The sequence below is a fragment of the Siphateles boraxobius genome, unplaced genomic scaffold (assembly GCF_051911475.1).
Source record: "Siphateles boraxobius isolate OS27281-9 unplaced genomic scaffold, OSU_SipBor_1 26, whole genome shotgun sequence".
Classification (NCBI taxonomy): Eukaryota; Metazoa; Chordata; class Actinopteri; order Cypriniformes; family Leuciscidae; genus Siphateles; species Siphateles boraxobius.
Genome location: NW_027508876.1, coordinates 23,957,097 through 23,970,787, shown reverse-complemented (window position 1 = coordinate 23,970,787; position 13,691 = coordinate 23,957,097). Strand labels below are relative to the sequence as shown.

Below are 13,691 nucleotides of genomic sequence, written 5' to 3'. Positions count from 1 at the left end.
AAAGCCTGCACACTGCTGCATAACAAATAGATATGTTATTGGTTTTGTTAAAGCATTGCTTTTTCTTTTGCTATAGATATTTTACATTTCAAAATATAAAGCAAATGTTAATTATTACCCGAATGTAAAAAAAAACACACCAAAAAGAACCGATAAGAATCCCGTTAAAGTACCGGATCGATAAGCAGTATCTGTAAGAGTAGTAATACCGTTAAAACCTTAACGATACCCATCCCTAGCTAACACTACATATTATAACTGACCAAACTACAAATTACTCATAATTTAAATCAGTAAAAAAGTCTCTATTAAAAAAAAAAAAAACTTTGTTGAAAGCATTGTAATAAACAATAGCACTTATTTAACTAAATATTTTGCTTCAATAAAAAGACGAGAGCAACAAACTGTTAGCAGTAAAAAAAGTAAAAAAAGCACAATAATGCAACTTGTATTAAAAAAGCTGCTAGTTTTAATTATTTACGTTTGTCTCCATTGCCCTACCGCATGATGTCAAGCACAAAGAACTGTTGTAAAATCAGCTGCAATTGGTTTTAAATCGACAAACTGCTTTTCTTCTGTTTGAATTATTATTATTGTTTAATCAAATTATTCCAATCCAATGGGAATGATCTAAGAGCCTGTCTTTTCCAGCATTATTATGTTATGGACTTCCCTTTCCTTCCTCACACAGGACCATATAAGGGGTTTAAGGTGAGGCTGTGTTTTATAGTGGGTTCAGAGTCAGTGCTGTCTTTTTTTTTTTTTTAATAATGTCCTGTCAATCTCAGTCCTTCAAAACACTCCACCGGCTCCTAGAGAGTCATGAGGTACAACAGCTGCCAGAAGGCACGTGTCGCTCCCCTCACACACACACACACACACACACACACACACACACACACACACACACACACACACACACACACACACACACACACACACACACACACACACACACACACACACACACACACACACACACACACACACACCTTCTAACCTGCTGAAGACTGAAAAGAAAGTTTTGGCATGCACATATTTTCTGTGCATACTAAGGTCATATCTGTGTCATGTGCTGCTGCTTTAGTCCCAGAAGCATATGGTGAGTGCTAGTTTATTTCAGGGCAAACATTTTGTGTGTTGGATTGAAGGCTCTGTCTCCTGCCATTTGAAATAAACTGCAGTGGTATTGTAGTCCCCAGGCTTACAGACAGCACTGGTTTTCTAAAGGCTAACTGTCCTTCTGTTATAGTTCTAACATTTGACATGTGCTGTTTTCTGTGAAAGAAATGTCCTACAAGTGTTCTGCATCTTTCTGAAGGGTAAACACTCCTTAAAGGGATAGTTCACTCAAAAGTACATTTCTGCCATCAGAATTATTTTTTGTCTTCATATCAACGGACAAAAACAACTGAAACCTTATTTAAAATATCTAATTTTGTGCCCCACAGAAGAAAGTAAGTCATACATGTTTGGAATGACATTATGGTATGACAGCTTTTTAATTGTTTAGGTAAGCTATCCCTGTAACCAATAGCATGGTTGCTTAGGCACTTCCACGCTTTTGCTGTCATTAAAGCTAAAGAAGGACATACCAAATAGAAATTCATGTTAACTTTTCACTGAAATGGTTACTTGGATAGCATCATTTAGAATAAAAAACTAGTTTTAAATTAGAAAAATATTTTTGTATGATTTGATACTCTGGAATGCACTTTATAACAAATTGCTATGGATAACAATACCATGGTACCACCACAATTTTTGGACTTCATCGCTACATCTACATCTCTACAAATAATGAGCATTTAGTTTGTAATCTAATCTAAATAAATCAAATATTAAATATGTCTGATAGCCCTTCTTAAAGTTGAGAAGCTATGTGATGTGTCAGAGTTCCTTTGAGGACCTGGTTTTAAATTGGAAGTAGGGTAATGGCTTCTGGGGAGACACCGTGAGCGTATTGTGAAAGGTAGGACAGCAGTAAGAGAGATGGTTTATGGTTAGAGAAAAAGGACATGTGAGCCTTGTTATCCACAAACATAGAGCCCATATTGTTCTTTCCAGTAAGTGGAATGGGAATGTGTGTGTGTATACTCACAGATATTTGCTGTGCCCTTGGGGATGGGGAGATAGGATCCAGCGCTCCAAGCTCTGGCCTGATAATTCCTCTTACAGCGACCACAGTCAGGCCCCGTAGTGTTGTGCTCACACTCGCAAGTGAGTTTCTCTTTGTCAAAGATGCAGCTGTTGGCATGAAGGTTGCACTTGCACCTGTCACGGTAAAAAAAAAGGAAATAAAACATATGCCCTTGTGGATTTTCAATTGTGGAGTTCAATTACACCCGAGAGGGGAGAAAAAATTGGAACCAGCACTTAGAGACCAGAGTGACCTTGTAAATCATTTGCATTTCAAGTAAATGTGCATCTGCATGTGGAGGTATTCTGAAGCTTCCAGAAAGTGACTTCAAAACCTTGCACACAGTGTCAAGGATTCTGCAAAATCCACATCATTATTTTCTCCTCACGAAAGATAGGTTATTTATAATTATCCCACTGGAAAAAGAAATAATTACAGACAGGTCACACTTTCAATGAGAGAAAGAAAACAGTTAAATAATAAAAAAATAATTAAGTGGTAGGCCTATATATTGCACACTTCTGTATTTACATATTCACAGTTCTTATCATTTACAGATTTTTTACTATATATATATATGTATAATATATATATAGATAGTAAAAAATCTATACATATATGATGTATAATATCAATAAATGCTGAAGCACTTGTGAATGTTTTTTATCCTGAGAGGCAGTCATGTTTTAAATGTTGATTATACATTCACTATGGCCACTGAGGACAACCACCATGCAAGTGTCTCACAGTGAGGTACAGTATGCTCTCCCCAGTTTCCTCTCTAAGCACGCAAATTGATTTTGTATGCAGAAAGTCAAAAGATGGATATTTCTGTGACACTCATGCAGTACTGACGTAAAGAAATGTGATGCGGTTAAGTGAAACTGTTCTGCAGCTAGCATGGAGTAGCTTAACTTGTTTATATGTGTGCGTCTGTGTTTTTCAATTCACCATGCAATTCTGTTAATGAAATTGACCATCACTTGCACAAATATTTTTTTTTTATACTCAACAACTGAATAACAAACAATACTTGGTAATAAACAATGTGGTCCCACTTTATATTAGGTGTCTTGGTAACACTTTACAATAAGGTCTCATTTGTTAACATTAGTTAATGTATTAACTAACATGAACTAACCATAAGCAATATATTTGTTAATGCATTTATTAATCTTTGTTAATGTTAGTTAATACAGCTGTTCATAGTTTTTTCATGTTACGTCACAGTGCATTACCTAATGTTAACAAATACAACTTTTGATTTTAATTATGTATTAGTAAATGTTGAAATTAACATTAACAAAGATTAGTAAATGCTGTAGAAGTGCAGTTCATTATTAGTTCATGTTAACTAATGTAGTTAACTAATGTTAACTACTGAAACATTATTGTGAAGTGTCTTAAACTACTATGTACAAACATTTACATTTATAATTTGATACAATGCACTTATTATGTACATACATGTTTTTACATTGTACTTGTAGTATTATACATACCTGCATGTAATTACATCTGTAATTAATTTCTGTAATAACAGGTATAAGTTGACCCTTCCCTTCCCTTTTAACCAACCCCTAAACCTACCCATACCCCTAAACCTGTTACTAACCTTACCCGTATCCCACCTCAGTAGCAGAAAAGGTATTTTGCAATACAACATCAACACAATGCATTTTTTACTTATTTTTTGATGTAAGGGCAAAGTAGTTAAAGACATCTAATATAAAGTGACTAACAATATAAAAGTACAATTTAATATTTGAATAATATAAACCAGTAAGGAATAATCCCCAGCTAGCTGTGCATTAAAATATTTTATTGCATGATGTGGAGACAAAAGCCACCCGATGGGAAGCAAGGGTGGTTGTCTCCACAAAGTCCATTAAAATCGTTTAATGCACAGCTAGCCGTGAATTATCCTGCTTATACCATGGTCATTTGCCAACAATGATAACTTAAAGCTGTTAGTGATGTAAGGGTAAAATTGACGGTTATTTTTCGTCAGTTACGGCTCGTTATTTCTAGCATTCAGCCTGCTTTGAATCAGACACAGACATAAAGTAGTGCGTAAGATTACATTTGTTTGAACGAATAAACTATAGGATTCATTTGAATTAATTATTGAGATGGGTACCTGCATCTGTTCAGAGTATCTTTCTCTATTAACAATGAAGCTGTTCATTTAATTCCTTCAGAATAGCAATGTAACCCCCTCATGCTGAGAAATATAAAATAGCGATTCAGTAGCGAAGCTATGTTATTAATAAAAGTCGCTTCTGTGCTCCTGAATGTTTCTGTGCGTGCTTTCCACAATCTCTTCCCTCTGTGTGCGAGTGATGTATGTGTGTATGTGCTTCAATGAAAACAGCGCATTAATATAGAAAGGTGATTAAACTGACTTGGAACAACCTGTGCATTAAATGGTTTTATTGCACACCTTCCACCTAATCAGAATCGAGTATTCAGACAGGCCATGGTATAAATATAAATAAGAAATAAAAAATATATATGGCATGAATGATAACAATAGAAAGTCAAAGAGAGCAAAGAAGATGAAGAAGGTAGAACATTATTTTACATGAATATTCATAAAGCTTGGGTTTTATGAAGCAAACTCCACCCAGAGGTGGAGGTACCAAAATGTATTCAGATAGCAAAATAAATTAAAATTAAAATTACTCTGGCCCACTTGCCTGCTAATATGAATGTATTCATGTAAACATTTTATGTAATTAATACAGCTGAAATTATTCCTAGTGATTATATACAGCATGTCACAGATGCTGTCCATAGATGTTATGTTGGAAAATAACCTGAAATCCTTTAAAGTTGCCCAGCATGATTTTAACAGATTAAAGTAACACTGTAAAAAAAAAAAAAAAAAAAAAAAAAAAAAAAATTCAAAAGCCGGTCAGTCTCTAGTCTTTGATCTAACTGTTTCCAGACCCTTGATGTCTCCTGTCTCTCTTTCTCACACAGGTGTACGATCTGTCAAGTGTGGGTACAGAGGAGCATTATTAAAACCATTAAAACCATTGTGTCCAGAGATGTGCATGCAGGGCCTGATAAATGTGATGCAGAATGACCGAATCAAGTTTGGAAGTGACAAATGACTGTTCAGTCCCTGCAGGTATACACAGGCAGAATAAATGAGGGGGCATTATTCTCCAGACACCCTGATTTGCATCTCATTATCTATAGGGTTTTTTAAAAATTGAATTTAACAGAAGGGCATGTCAAATCTCAGTATTATAGGACATCCTCTTTAAAACTGGCACTTGTCAGCCAAGCATGAATCTTTTGCTTCTGTGACATGCACACATAGCTTGCACACATAAAATCTCCAACCAAATAATGACATATGATGCAAATCAGTTGCTGATATTATGGTGGGTCATTAAACTGCATATAAACAGTGAGTAATAGACTTCTGAGACATATTAAAACCACACAAGAGTAAAAACCATAAAAAAGGGCTGTTTTACAGGGGCATGAAACATTCCAGTGGGCAATGAGGAAGTTTATTCAGAAAAAACTATGCATTGCAATGAACAGCTCGCTAGCCTTAACTAACAACGCTGGTCCATCGACAGAGCAAAATAAAGCCATCGAGCTGCAAGGAGTTAAAGGCATGCATGCCATTCTGATTAGGCCTCCTTGTTCAGTTCAGGTGGAGTTCTCAGATTCCATGCGCTGCACTTCTTGTAGCTTGACCTTCATATCGTCTTATCACCAGAAACATTTTAATCACGGTGTTGATATGAGGCAGAGCTGTGCTGCTGATGTAATGAAGGGGACACAGCAAGGGCCTGCCGGGTCCCTTTGCCGTCGGCATGGTAGCATCGCTAACAGAGACGAAAAATTCTCGTTCCAGTCTGGTCACCAGGGGAGATGAGGTGCAATAGCTGCCTCAAGGAGAAGTGCAGTAAAAAAATATAATTAATTAGACTTTAATGCCAAAGCTGCTCTCCAGGGCTCCACCATAGAAACTGTCTGTCTTAATTTAGCCAGGCTTTGCCATATTCACAAGCACTGCCTTGTTCTGATAAAATATTATGATGCATGTGCATTTTGCTTGTGTGAGTTTCCACAACAGTCTAGAATGTTGTTTAAGGAATAGTTGAACCAAATATTTAAATTCTGTCATTATTTGCTCACCTTCATGTCATTCCAAACCTGTATGACTTTCTCACTTCTGTGGAATTTGACTTAATGCTGATTGCCCAACCTATTCTTTTTCATACAATTGTGGGTGTCAAACACAAAATTGACACAAAAGAGCACCACAAATGTAGTCCACATGACTTGTGCACTATACTAAGTCTTCTGAAGTCATACAATAGCTTTGTGTGAAAACCAAAAATGCATTTCGTTATTTACTGGAAATCTTCCCCTCCACCATAGCTCTTAAATTTTGCCCTCGTCTATGTATATTCAAACTCTGAACCTCAAGATGTGTTAAGGGACAACTCACACATAAATAAAATTTGAACAAAAATCTGTCATTATTTCACACTCATGTCATTCCAAACCTGTATGACTTTCGTTATCCTGCAGAAGTTTTGATGAATTTCAAAATTTTTAAAGTGTTCAACAAAATGAAATAACGCATAGGCCTACAGGTTTGAAACAACATGAGGGTGAGTAAATGATGACAGAAGTTTCATTTCTCACTTGTTTCAAATTGTATAGATGGCTAACATGCTACAAAGAAGAATATGAGGGAGGTTTTTGTTCAGTCAGCTTTGAGTCTAACAAAAAAGTTTAAAGGCTGAATGTCCTCCTTGAAAGGCAGGAGGCAGAACATGCTTAGAGTGATTTATTTATCTTCTATTGAAATACTAGCCTGAAGCACATCAGTCTGTCTCATCAGCCTGAGTCTGTGACCTCCAAAATAATAGAAGCTTGATTGACAATGAAAGCGCAAACAACACTGTTGTCTCTCTTTAAATAGCCCCCCTCACAACTGACCTCTTGAAAAAAAGAGCTCATCTTCATCAATTCATATCTTATCTGCTCTCGCACCAGTTCAGAAAACCGACAGTAAAACAGCCCCCGTTCTCTAGCCGCCTTGCTCTGTACTGACTTATCAGTGGATAATTATTAGCAATTATCTCCAAATGAAGCTTACACATGCATGGCTAAGCATGCTGATCCAACCAAACAGGCTGAGCAAAGACAGAATGGCCTGTGAGTGAAGTAAGTGAAGTAATTATGTTCAATTAAATGTGCAGGTGTTATTGTAATACGAACATGGTCAAAACTCTCACTAAAGAGAAATACTGGCGCTGTCTCATTGAGAAATGTAATACTGGCTGCACAAACACTGGGGTTATTTCCATTGTGACACGCGTTACGTTCCATTGCTTGTCACGTTTGTTGTTTAAACACCTTTATAATGATCACGTTAGTTGAACTATAAAACATGATGGGAGCCGGATCTGCTTAAATTCATCCATTTCTCCTGAAATACATAAATGTAAGTCGGTGGTGAACTCGGAGAAGAATAGAGTAAACTTTATTGTTACTGTGTACAGTGTGTAGGCTATCTGATATGAATAAAACACAATGTCAAATTATAATTGAAAGGATTATTATTGTCGCTTCCATCAACATCAGTGTATTTAACAAACTTTTTTTTTTGCCTACATGTCTGAAACCTAAATTATGTGATCGAAAATACTGAATAGTTGCGATATATGAACAGCGTTGTCATCATTAGACTGTTAACACTGAAGGCAAAGTGCTATGGTTCTGAAGTGGACTTGAGTCCCCAAATGTCTAAATGCAGAACTCAGGTCTGTAGCCATTGAGGTGTGGTATCTTGGGCTTTTTGAGGAACAATGGCTGCTCTTTTGAAGCAGATGGGAAAATGCAGTGCTGTGCAGTGCTACTTTCAAACATCCAGTTACTTTGAAAATGTTCAAACTAACACACCCTGGCCACCACAGTGTTACATTTCTATCATTTATCTTTATCTTTTAACATCCTTCAGTAATTTTGTTCAGCAGCATCTGATCTTGCTTTTCCATTTTTTTAAAGATGTTGGCTAAATTTTGATGATGGGTTTGGTTGATGAAGGGTGCTTTTGGGGTTTTGAGTAAGGCCTGACTGTTTCTTGTCTTTGTAGTTCATGCAATCCTGTAGGCTTCCCCTATTTTAGATAGATAGCTGGTTCAAATTTGTTTCCCCAAATATTAAAAAGAACCATGTTCTGATTCCTCTTTCTAGGATGCCAAGTTCTAAGACACCTTTGTTTCTTTCAGTTCTGATACTTGGCCATTTGCCGCCACAAGCTTCAAACTGGATTTAGACACCAAACAAAATTGAAGAAGTGAATCTCTGAGGTGATTCTCTGCTTTGGTCTACAACCCCCGATACAAAGACATGAGTGTAAGTTAATGGTAAACCTATCCCTATGGTATTTTCCAGATATGTTTTACTTCCTGTTCAACAAAGACATTGCTGCCCCTTTTCTCCATTTTTGTTTAGATTTTCTGTAAAGTGTTTACTTCTCCATCCACTGTAAAGTGATTACTTCAGATAGTTCTGACTCTTTGTGATTGGCTGTGAGCCGTAGCATGTCATATGCTGACAAGGTGAGGCCTGAGTACCACACCTCACTCTGTATCTGAGATAAATGAAACAGAGCATCTTGTGTGCTGACTCTAATTGCCTCCTGACAAACACAGACAACTGCTCCGCAGCACAGCATAGGAAGTGAGAAGTGGGTGCAATCTCTCCGAGACACATCTGTGCAACTATTGCTTTTTGCTAAACTGCATGTACTTGACAGCAAGAGAAGTGAGATTCAGGGACAGCTTAATGCCTTGGGAGCCGAAGATGACCATCTGAGAAACCAACTCTTCTGGGTTCAACTAGACACAACAATACTTACTAAAAACAGTTGGTAACAACCTGAACCACATTAATCCTCACACTCAACCGCTAATGAGTGACAAACAAGACAATTCAACTGGCCATGGTGGATATGTAATGGATATTCTGTACTTTGAAAGGAGACCGTGGATGTTGTCTAAGGCTCTAGGCTCATAATTATCAGACGGCTTCACATTTGCTAAATAACAATGTTAGCAGGATGCAGTGAGGAGCTAAATTGGAATAAATCTGAATGACCCTAAAGTCAAACATTGCCACTGAAATTACAACACTGTATCCACAATTCATTTAACAATTTAAAGAACATTCAGTCGTCCTACTTTTGTTTTGTGCAGCAGCCACAAGCTATTACAGATTGTTAATGTAAGCCCCAAGACATTCATATTATTCAGGGGTCAGTGAACTAATCACAAGATAAAGAAAAGCTGGGAAACTGGAGAGGCAAAATATATTCTGGGCTAATGCTGCATTCAATTCAACTCGAAAAGCCTGAATTTCAAAATGACTACTTGAGAAAGTGCAATAGGATGCCAAAACTTGAAAAGCCTGAATTTCAAAATGACTACTTGAGAAAGTGCAATAGAATGCCAAATGAAGACTTCCATGGAAACTTTGTCAGAAATCTAGAACATTGCACAGAGGCCAGGTGTATGACATCATGCAAAAAAAGAAAAGAAAAAAAAAGATATGGGTTAGGGTTAGTATGAATATAGTACGAGTATAAAGTATGAATAAGGTTGATAAAAATAAACGAGTTTAATAAAAATGATAGATCAATAGGCTGTATGAAACTTGTGTATTGTACTGGTGATAATAAAGGGACAGTCTGGGGAGGGTTGTGAGATAAATGTCAAGGAGATTCTGCTAAAATGAAGCAAGAATATTCCATCACTTCTCCTTGAGTGAACCTTTACAGGCACCAAAGTGTGTTTCATTTCTTTTTTCATCCTAGAATGAGATTGAGAAGCTAAAATGTAGATGCAATGTGCTTTAATGCAGCATGTCTATCTATCTGTCTATCTGTCTATCTATCTATCTATCTATCTATCTATCTATCTATCTATCTATCTATCTATCTATCTATCTATCTTACCACAATCAAAATTCAGGAATAGAATTGAAATCTAAATTCATTCTCAATTCAATTCTGTAGTGTACGATGGGTAAAATGAAAAAAGGACACTGAAATCATTGTAAAATCTAAAAAAAGAAGAGAATTTCTATTCATCTGTAGAGCCCTGCTGTGGTTTACAACGAATCTCACAGCGCAGGCACCAGAAAAGCCCTTATAAGCCTGACAGCCGAGCTCACCACACGCCTGCCATGACCATACAGATGACATGGCACTCTCTGATGGAGTATCGCTGCGGGAATTCGTTTTAAACAAAACTCACGAATCTGGCTTTACACAGCCAATCTGTTGTCTTGTTTCCTGTGCCTTTCACACCACTGCAGCAAACAGCTTGTGTTTCAGTATTATCATTCTGGAAAAACAAGGGTTCATGACCTTCTTCGATTGCTGAATGTGTAGTGTGGTGGATGAGGGATGTATTTAAATCTTAATGTGTCGGGTCTGAAGGAGGCGGGTAAGAGGAGGTCGGAGGATATCTGTGTTGTAATGATGCATGGCTGTATGGGCTGGTGAATTGGCCTGGCTCAGATTGCCAAGTTCTCCCCAGACGCTCTGATTAAAGACTCTTAATCCATCATCAGAGGCGGCCTGAACCGCACAGATGTGCCCGGGGTCAGAGGGCAGTTCGCGATTGGAATCCTACAGCGCTTTGCGTCTTAATCTGTCCCATACAACAGGCATCAGCCCAGAGTGAGAGAGAAATATTAGATGTAAGCACCTCATAAATTTTTAGCTAAAGCATCTTGAGACATAAAATATGTTCATAATGCATGTAAAAGCATCTCACGCGTAGTGATTGAAAGAAACACCACAGTAATCTAAGCAGGGTGACATCTAAATATTGTGTGTATGTGTGGGTGGGTGTGTCAGATGGTTTGGGCTGGGGTTATTAGAGTCAGATATGTTGAGTGAAGGTGAGGTCAATGAGGGGATTACTATCCATCAACAGTCGTATTATGAGTGAAGTGACCCCTCCCATTCCCCCCCCTCTTTTTTTTACTAATTAAATAGGTCATGCCTAGGGATTATTATTCGGGATAATAATTCGGGAAGGCCTTATTCGGGAAGGCAAGGATAATGGCTTCAAAACGAATAACAAATAATTCTGCTGAATAATAGAAAAAATATTCAGCTGACACAGTTACTCCTCGTGTTTGCTGGATAACAGGTGAGCCAGGGGATAGTGCGATATTATACAACCTCTAAAATCACTATGCAATAATGAGTGGGAAGTGAATGAGTGTAAACTTTATGAATAAATTGAGTGCAAATCAAATAGCAGCTTTGCCGTCTCCGTGTGTCTCTCAGAAATTAGCTCAGTCAAGAGTAATAATCATACACATACTGAAAAAAGATAGTGAATCATACACATGTTCTACTAAAATAATTATTTTATGAGTTATACAAGGCATATTTGTTCATGATAACTACGGAGGAAACAGATAGGCTATTTAAAACCATAGACTTCTCAAGTAATTGTACAAACTTCCAATTAAAGCCCCGCCCACTTCCAGTTTTATCCGAATGCAGATACAGAAACAAATAATTTTGAAGCTGTTACAGACAGGTACAAATATTGGCTCCACTGCATGGCTATGAACAGAGTAGGCCATCAACTAAAAAAGAAAAATGTGGAAATAATTTCAACAATTTCTGCTTTTACTGTCTTTGTGAATGCAGTGGGCCTCAATCATGAAACTTATAAATACGGTAAATATTTGACAAGTAAAATGGACACTTCTTAAACCTCAAGAGAATAATACTAAAATAATTAAATGAAAGTGTTAACCTTGCAGACAAACAGTTTTTTGTACCAAGCTAACATTTTGAAAATACGAACACTGGCATAAATTGGAAATATTCTGCTTGAACCAAGACAGTGACTGAAAGCGGCCCAAACTTTCCTCCTCAGAAGGAATGACAAAGTTAACCCTGATTTTGACACATTAACATAATAATTATTGCGTTACAGTGCTAATCTGGAGGTAGGCTAATAGCTTTATTCCAGTCAATGGCTTTGAACGGGGTAGGGATTTTGCTGGAACCTCTAAATGGGATCAGCCTTTCTGGGGTAACACTATGGCTTTGCACTGTAAAAATCCTCCCATCACCTCAGTATTAGCCCTGCTTATGGTGCTAAGCTGTGTATACATTTGCGTGCATGTATGTGTTTATGTGCATGTGAATTTGCACACGTCTGTGGCAAGGAACGACTATCTGCATGTGTTTATTTTTTAACTGTGTTTGTATACAATATAAATTCACTGAGGTTTTCTACCCTGAAACACATAATGAATCCATTTGTGTAGTGATTGCGCACATGTTCCTTTGCTGAACGCTCTGCAAAGGAGGAGGAACAGAATAAGGGCTGTGCCATCTGTGAGTGATCAGGTCAGAGAGAGATAAAGAGAGAGACACAGACAGAGACGGTATGAGTGAGTGGAATGCAAATCAGCTCTGCTTGGGAGGAAGGAGACTTTGTGACAGTGAGAGAAATGTTCATCTTCTAAACAGTGATTCAGGCACACACACACACACACACACACACACACACACACACACACACACACACACACACACACACACACACACACACACACACACACACACACACACACACACACACACAGACACTGAAACTCAAGAAATATTCAAACTAATTGCCAAGGCACTTTCACAAAATATACAGAAATCACATCAGTTGCATTTGATGTGCACAATAAATTATTGATTTCAAAGTGGATATGTGCAACATTTGTGCTTGTAAACACACTGGGCCTCTGATCTGAAAAATTGCAGGGGAACATTGGATACGCAACATTTTCCGTAAGTGTCAATGTATGTGTGAATGTGTGTGTGAGTCCCAAGCCATGTAATGGGGAGGATTGGGGAAAGACCTTGCAACCTACCCGAAAAAAATCATTGCGAAAAAAAAATCATCTCTCGTGTATGGCGAGAAATGGCCCATAGAATCAACAAGATTTAGATAAGACTGAAATGGTTAATGATGGAATTAATATATATACAATAGAGCTGCACAATTCTGGATAAATTGAGAATCATGGTTTTTTCATTTCAAACAGAGTTCACGATTCTCCCACAATTCCGAACAAACAACTAAACAAAATAACGTAATTTAAAAGAGGTTCTGACAAAAAATTAATAGCTGCAGTCTATTTAAAATGTTGAATTAATCTGAATTATTTTAAAAACCTGTTTGAATGAATGATTCAATGACAAATACATTTTTTAACAGTCACTTGTCACCACCTGGTGGCATAAAGATGTTATCTTTACAATTGTTTTTTAAAGGGCCGTGTTACTTTCAAAAGGCGATTTACTCTATTTTGACCGCTACCGTAACTTCAGTGTTTTTAACCGAACTATAAACTTTTCTCAGCACTTCTGTGATGATAATAATATTTGTAACAGAAATAATGATACTGTGTGGTTAAAAAGACTGTTTGTGAAGCTGTTTTATTCTTATACATGAGAATGAAGGAGGGAACGGAG

The 13,691-nt window shown here is 37.2% G+C and overlaps 1 protein-coding gene across 11 annotated transcripts in view; it reads right to left on the bottom strand.

Annotated features, from left to right (window-relative positions):
- Positions 1–13,691, bottom strand: part of ntng1a (netrin g1a) — a 130,087-nt gene that overhangs the window by 28,495 nt on the left and 87,901 nt on the right. For all 11 annotated transcript variants that reach the window (XM_077245089.1, XM_077245096.1, XM_077245088.1 and 8 more), the window contains exon 4: positions 2,102–2,274. In XM_077245089.1, the coding sequence (XP_077101204.1) occupies positions 2,102–2,274 (173 nt within the window). The remainder of the gene's footprint in view (positions 1–2,101; positions 2,275–13,691) is intronic.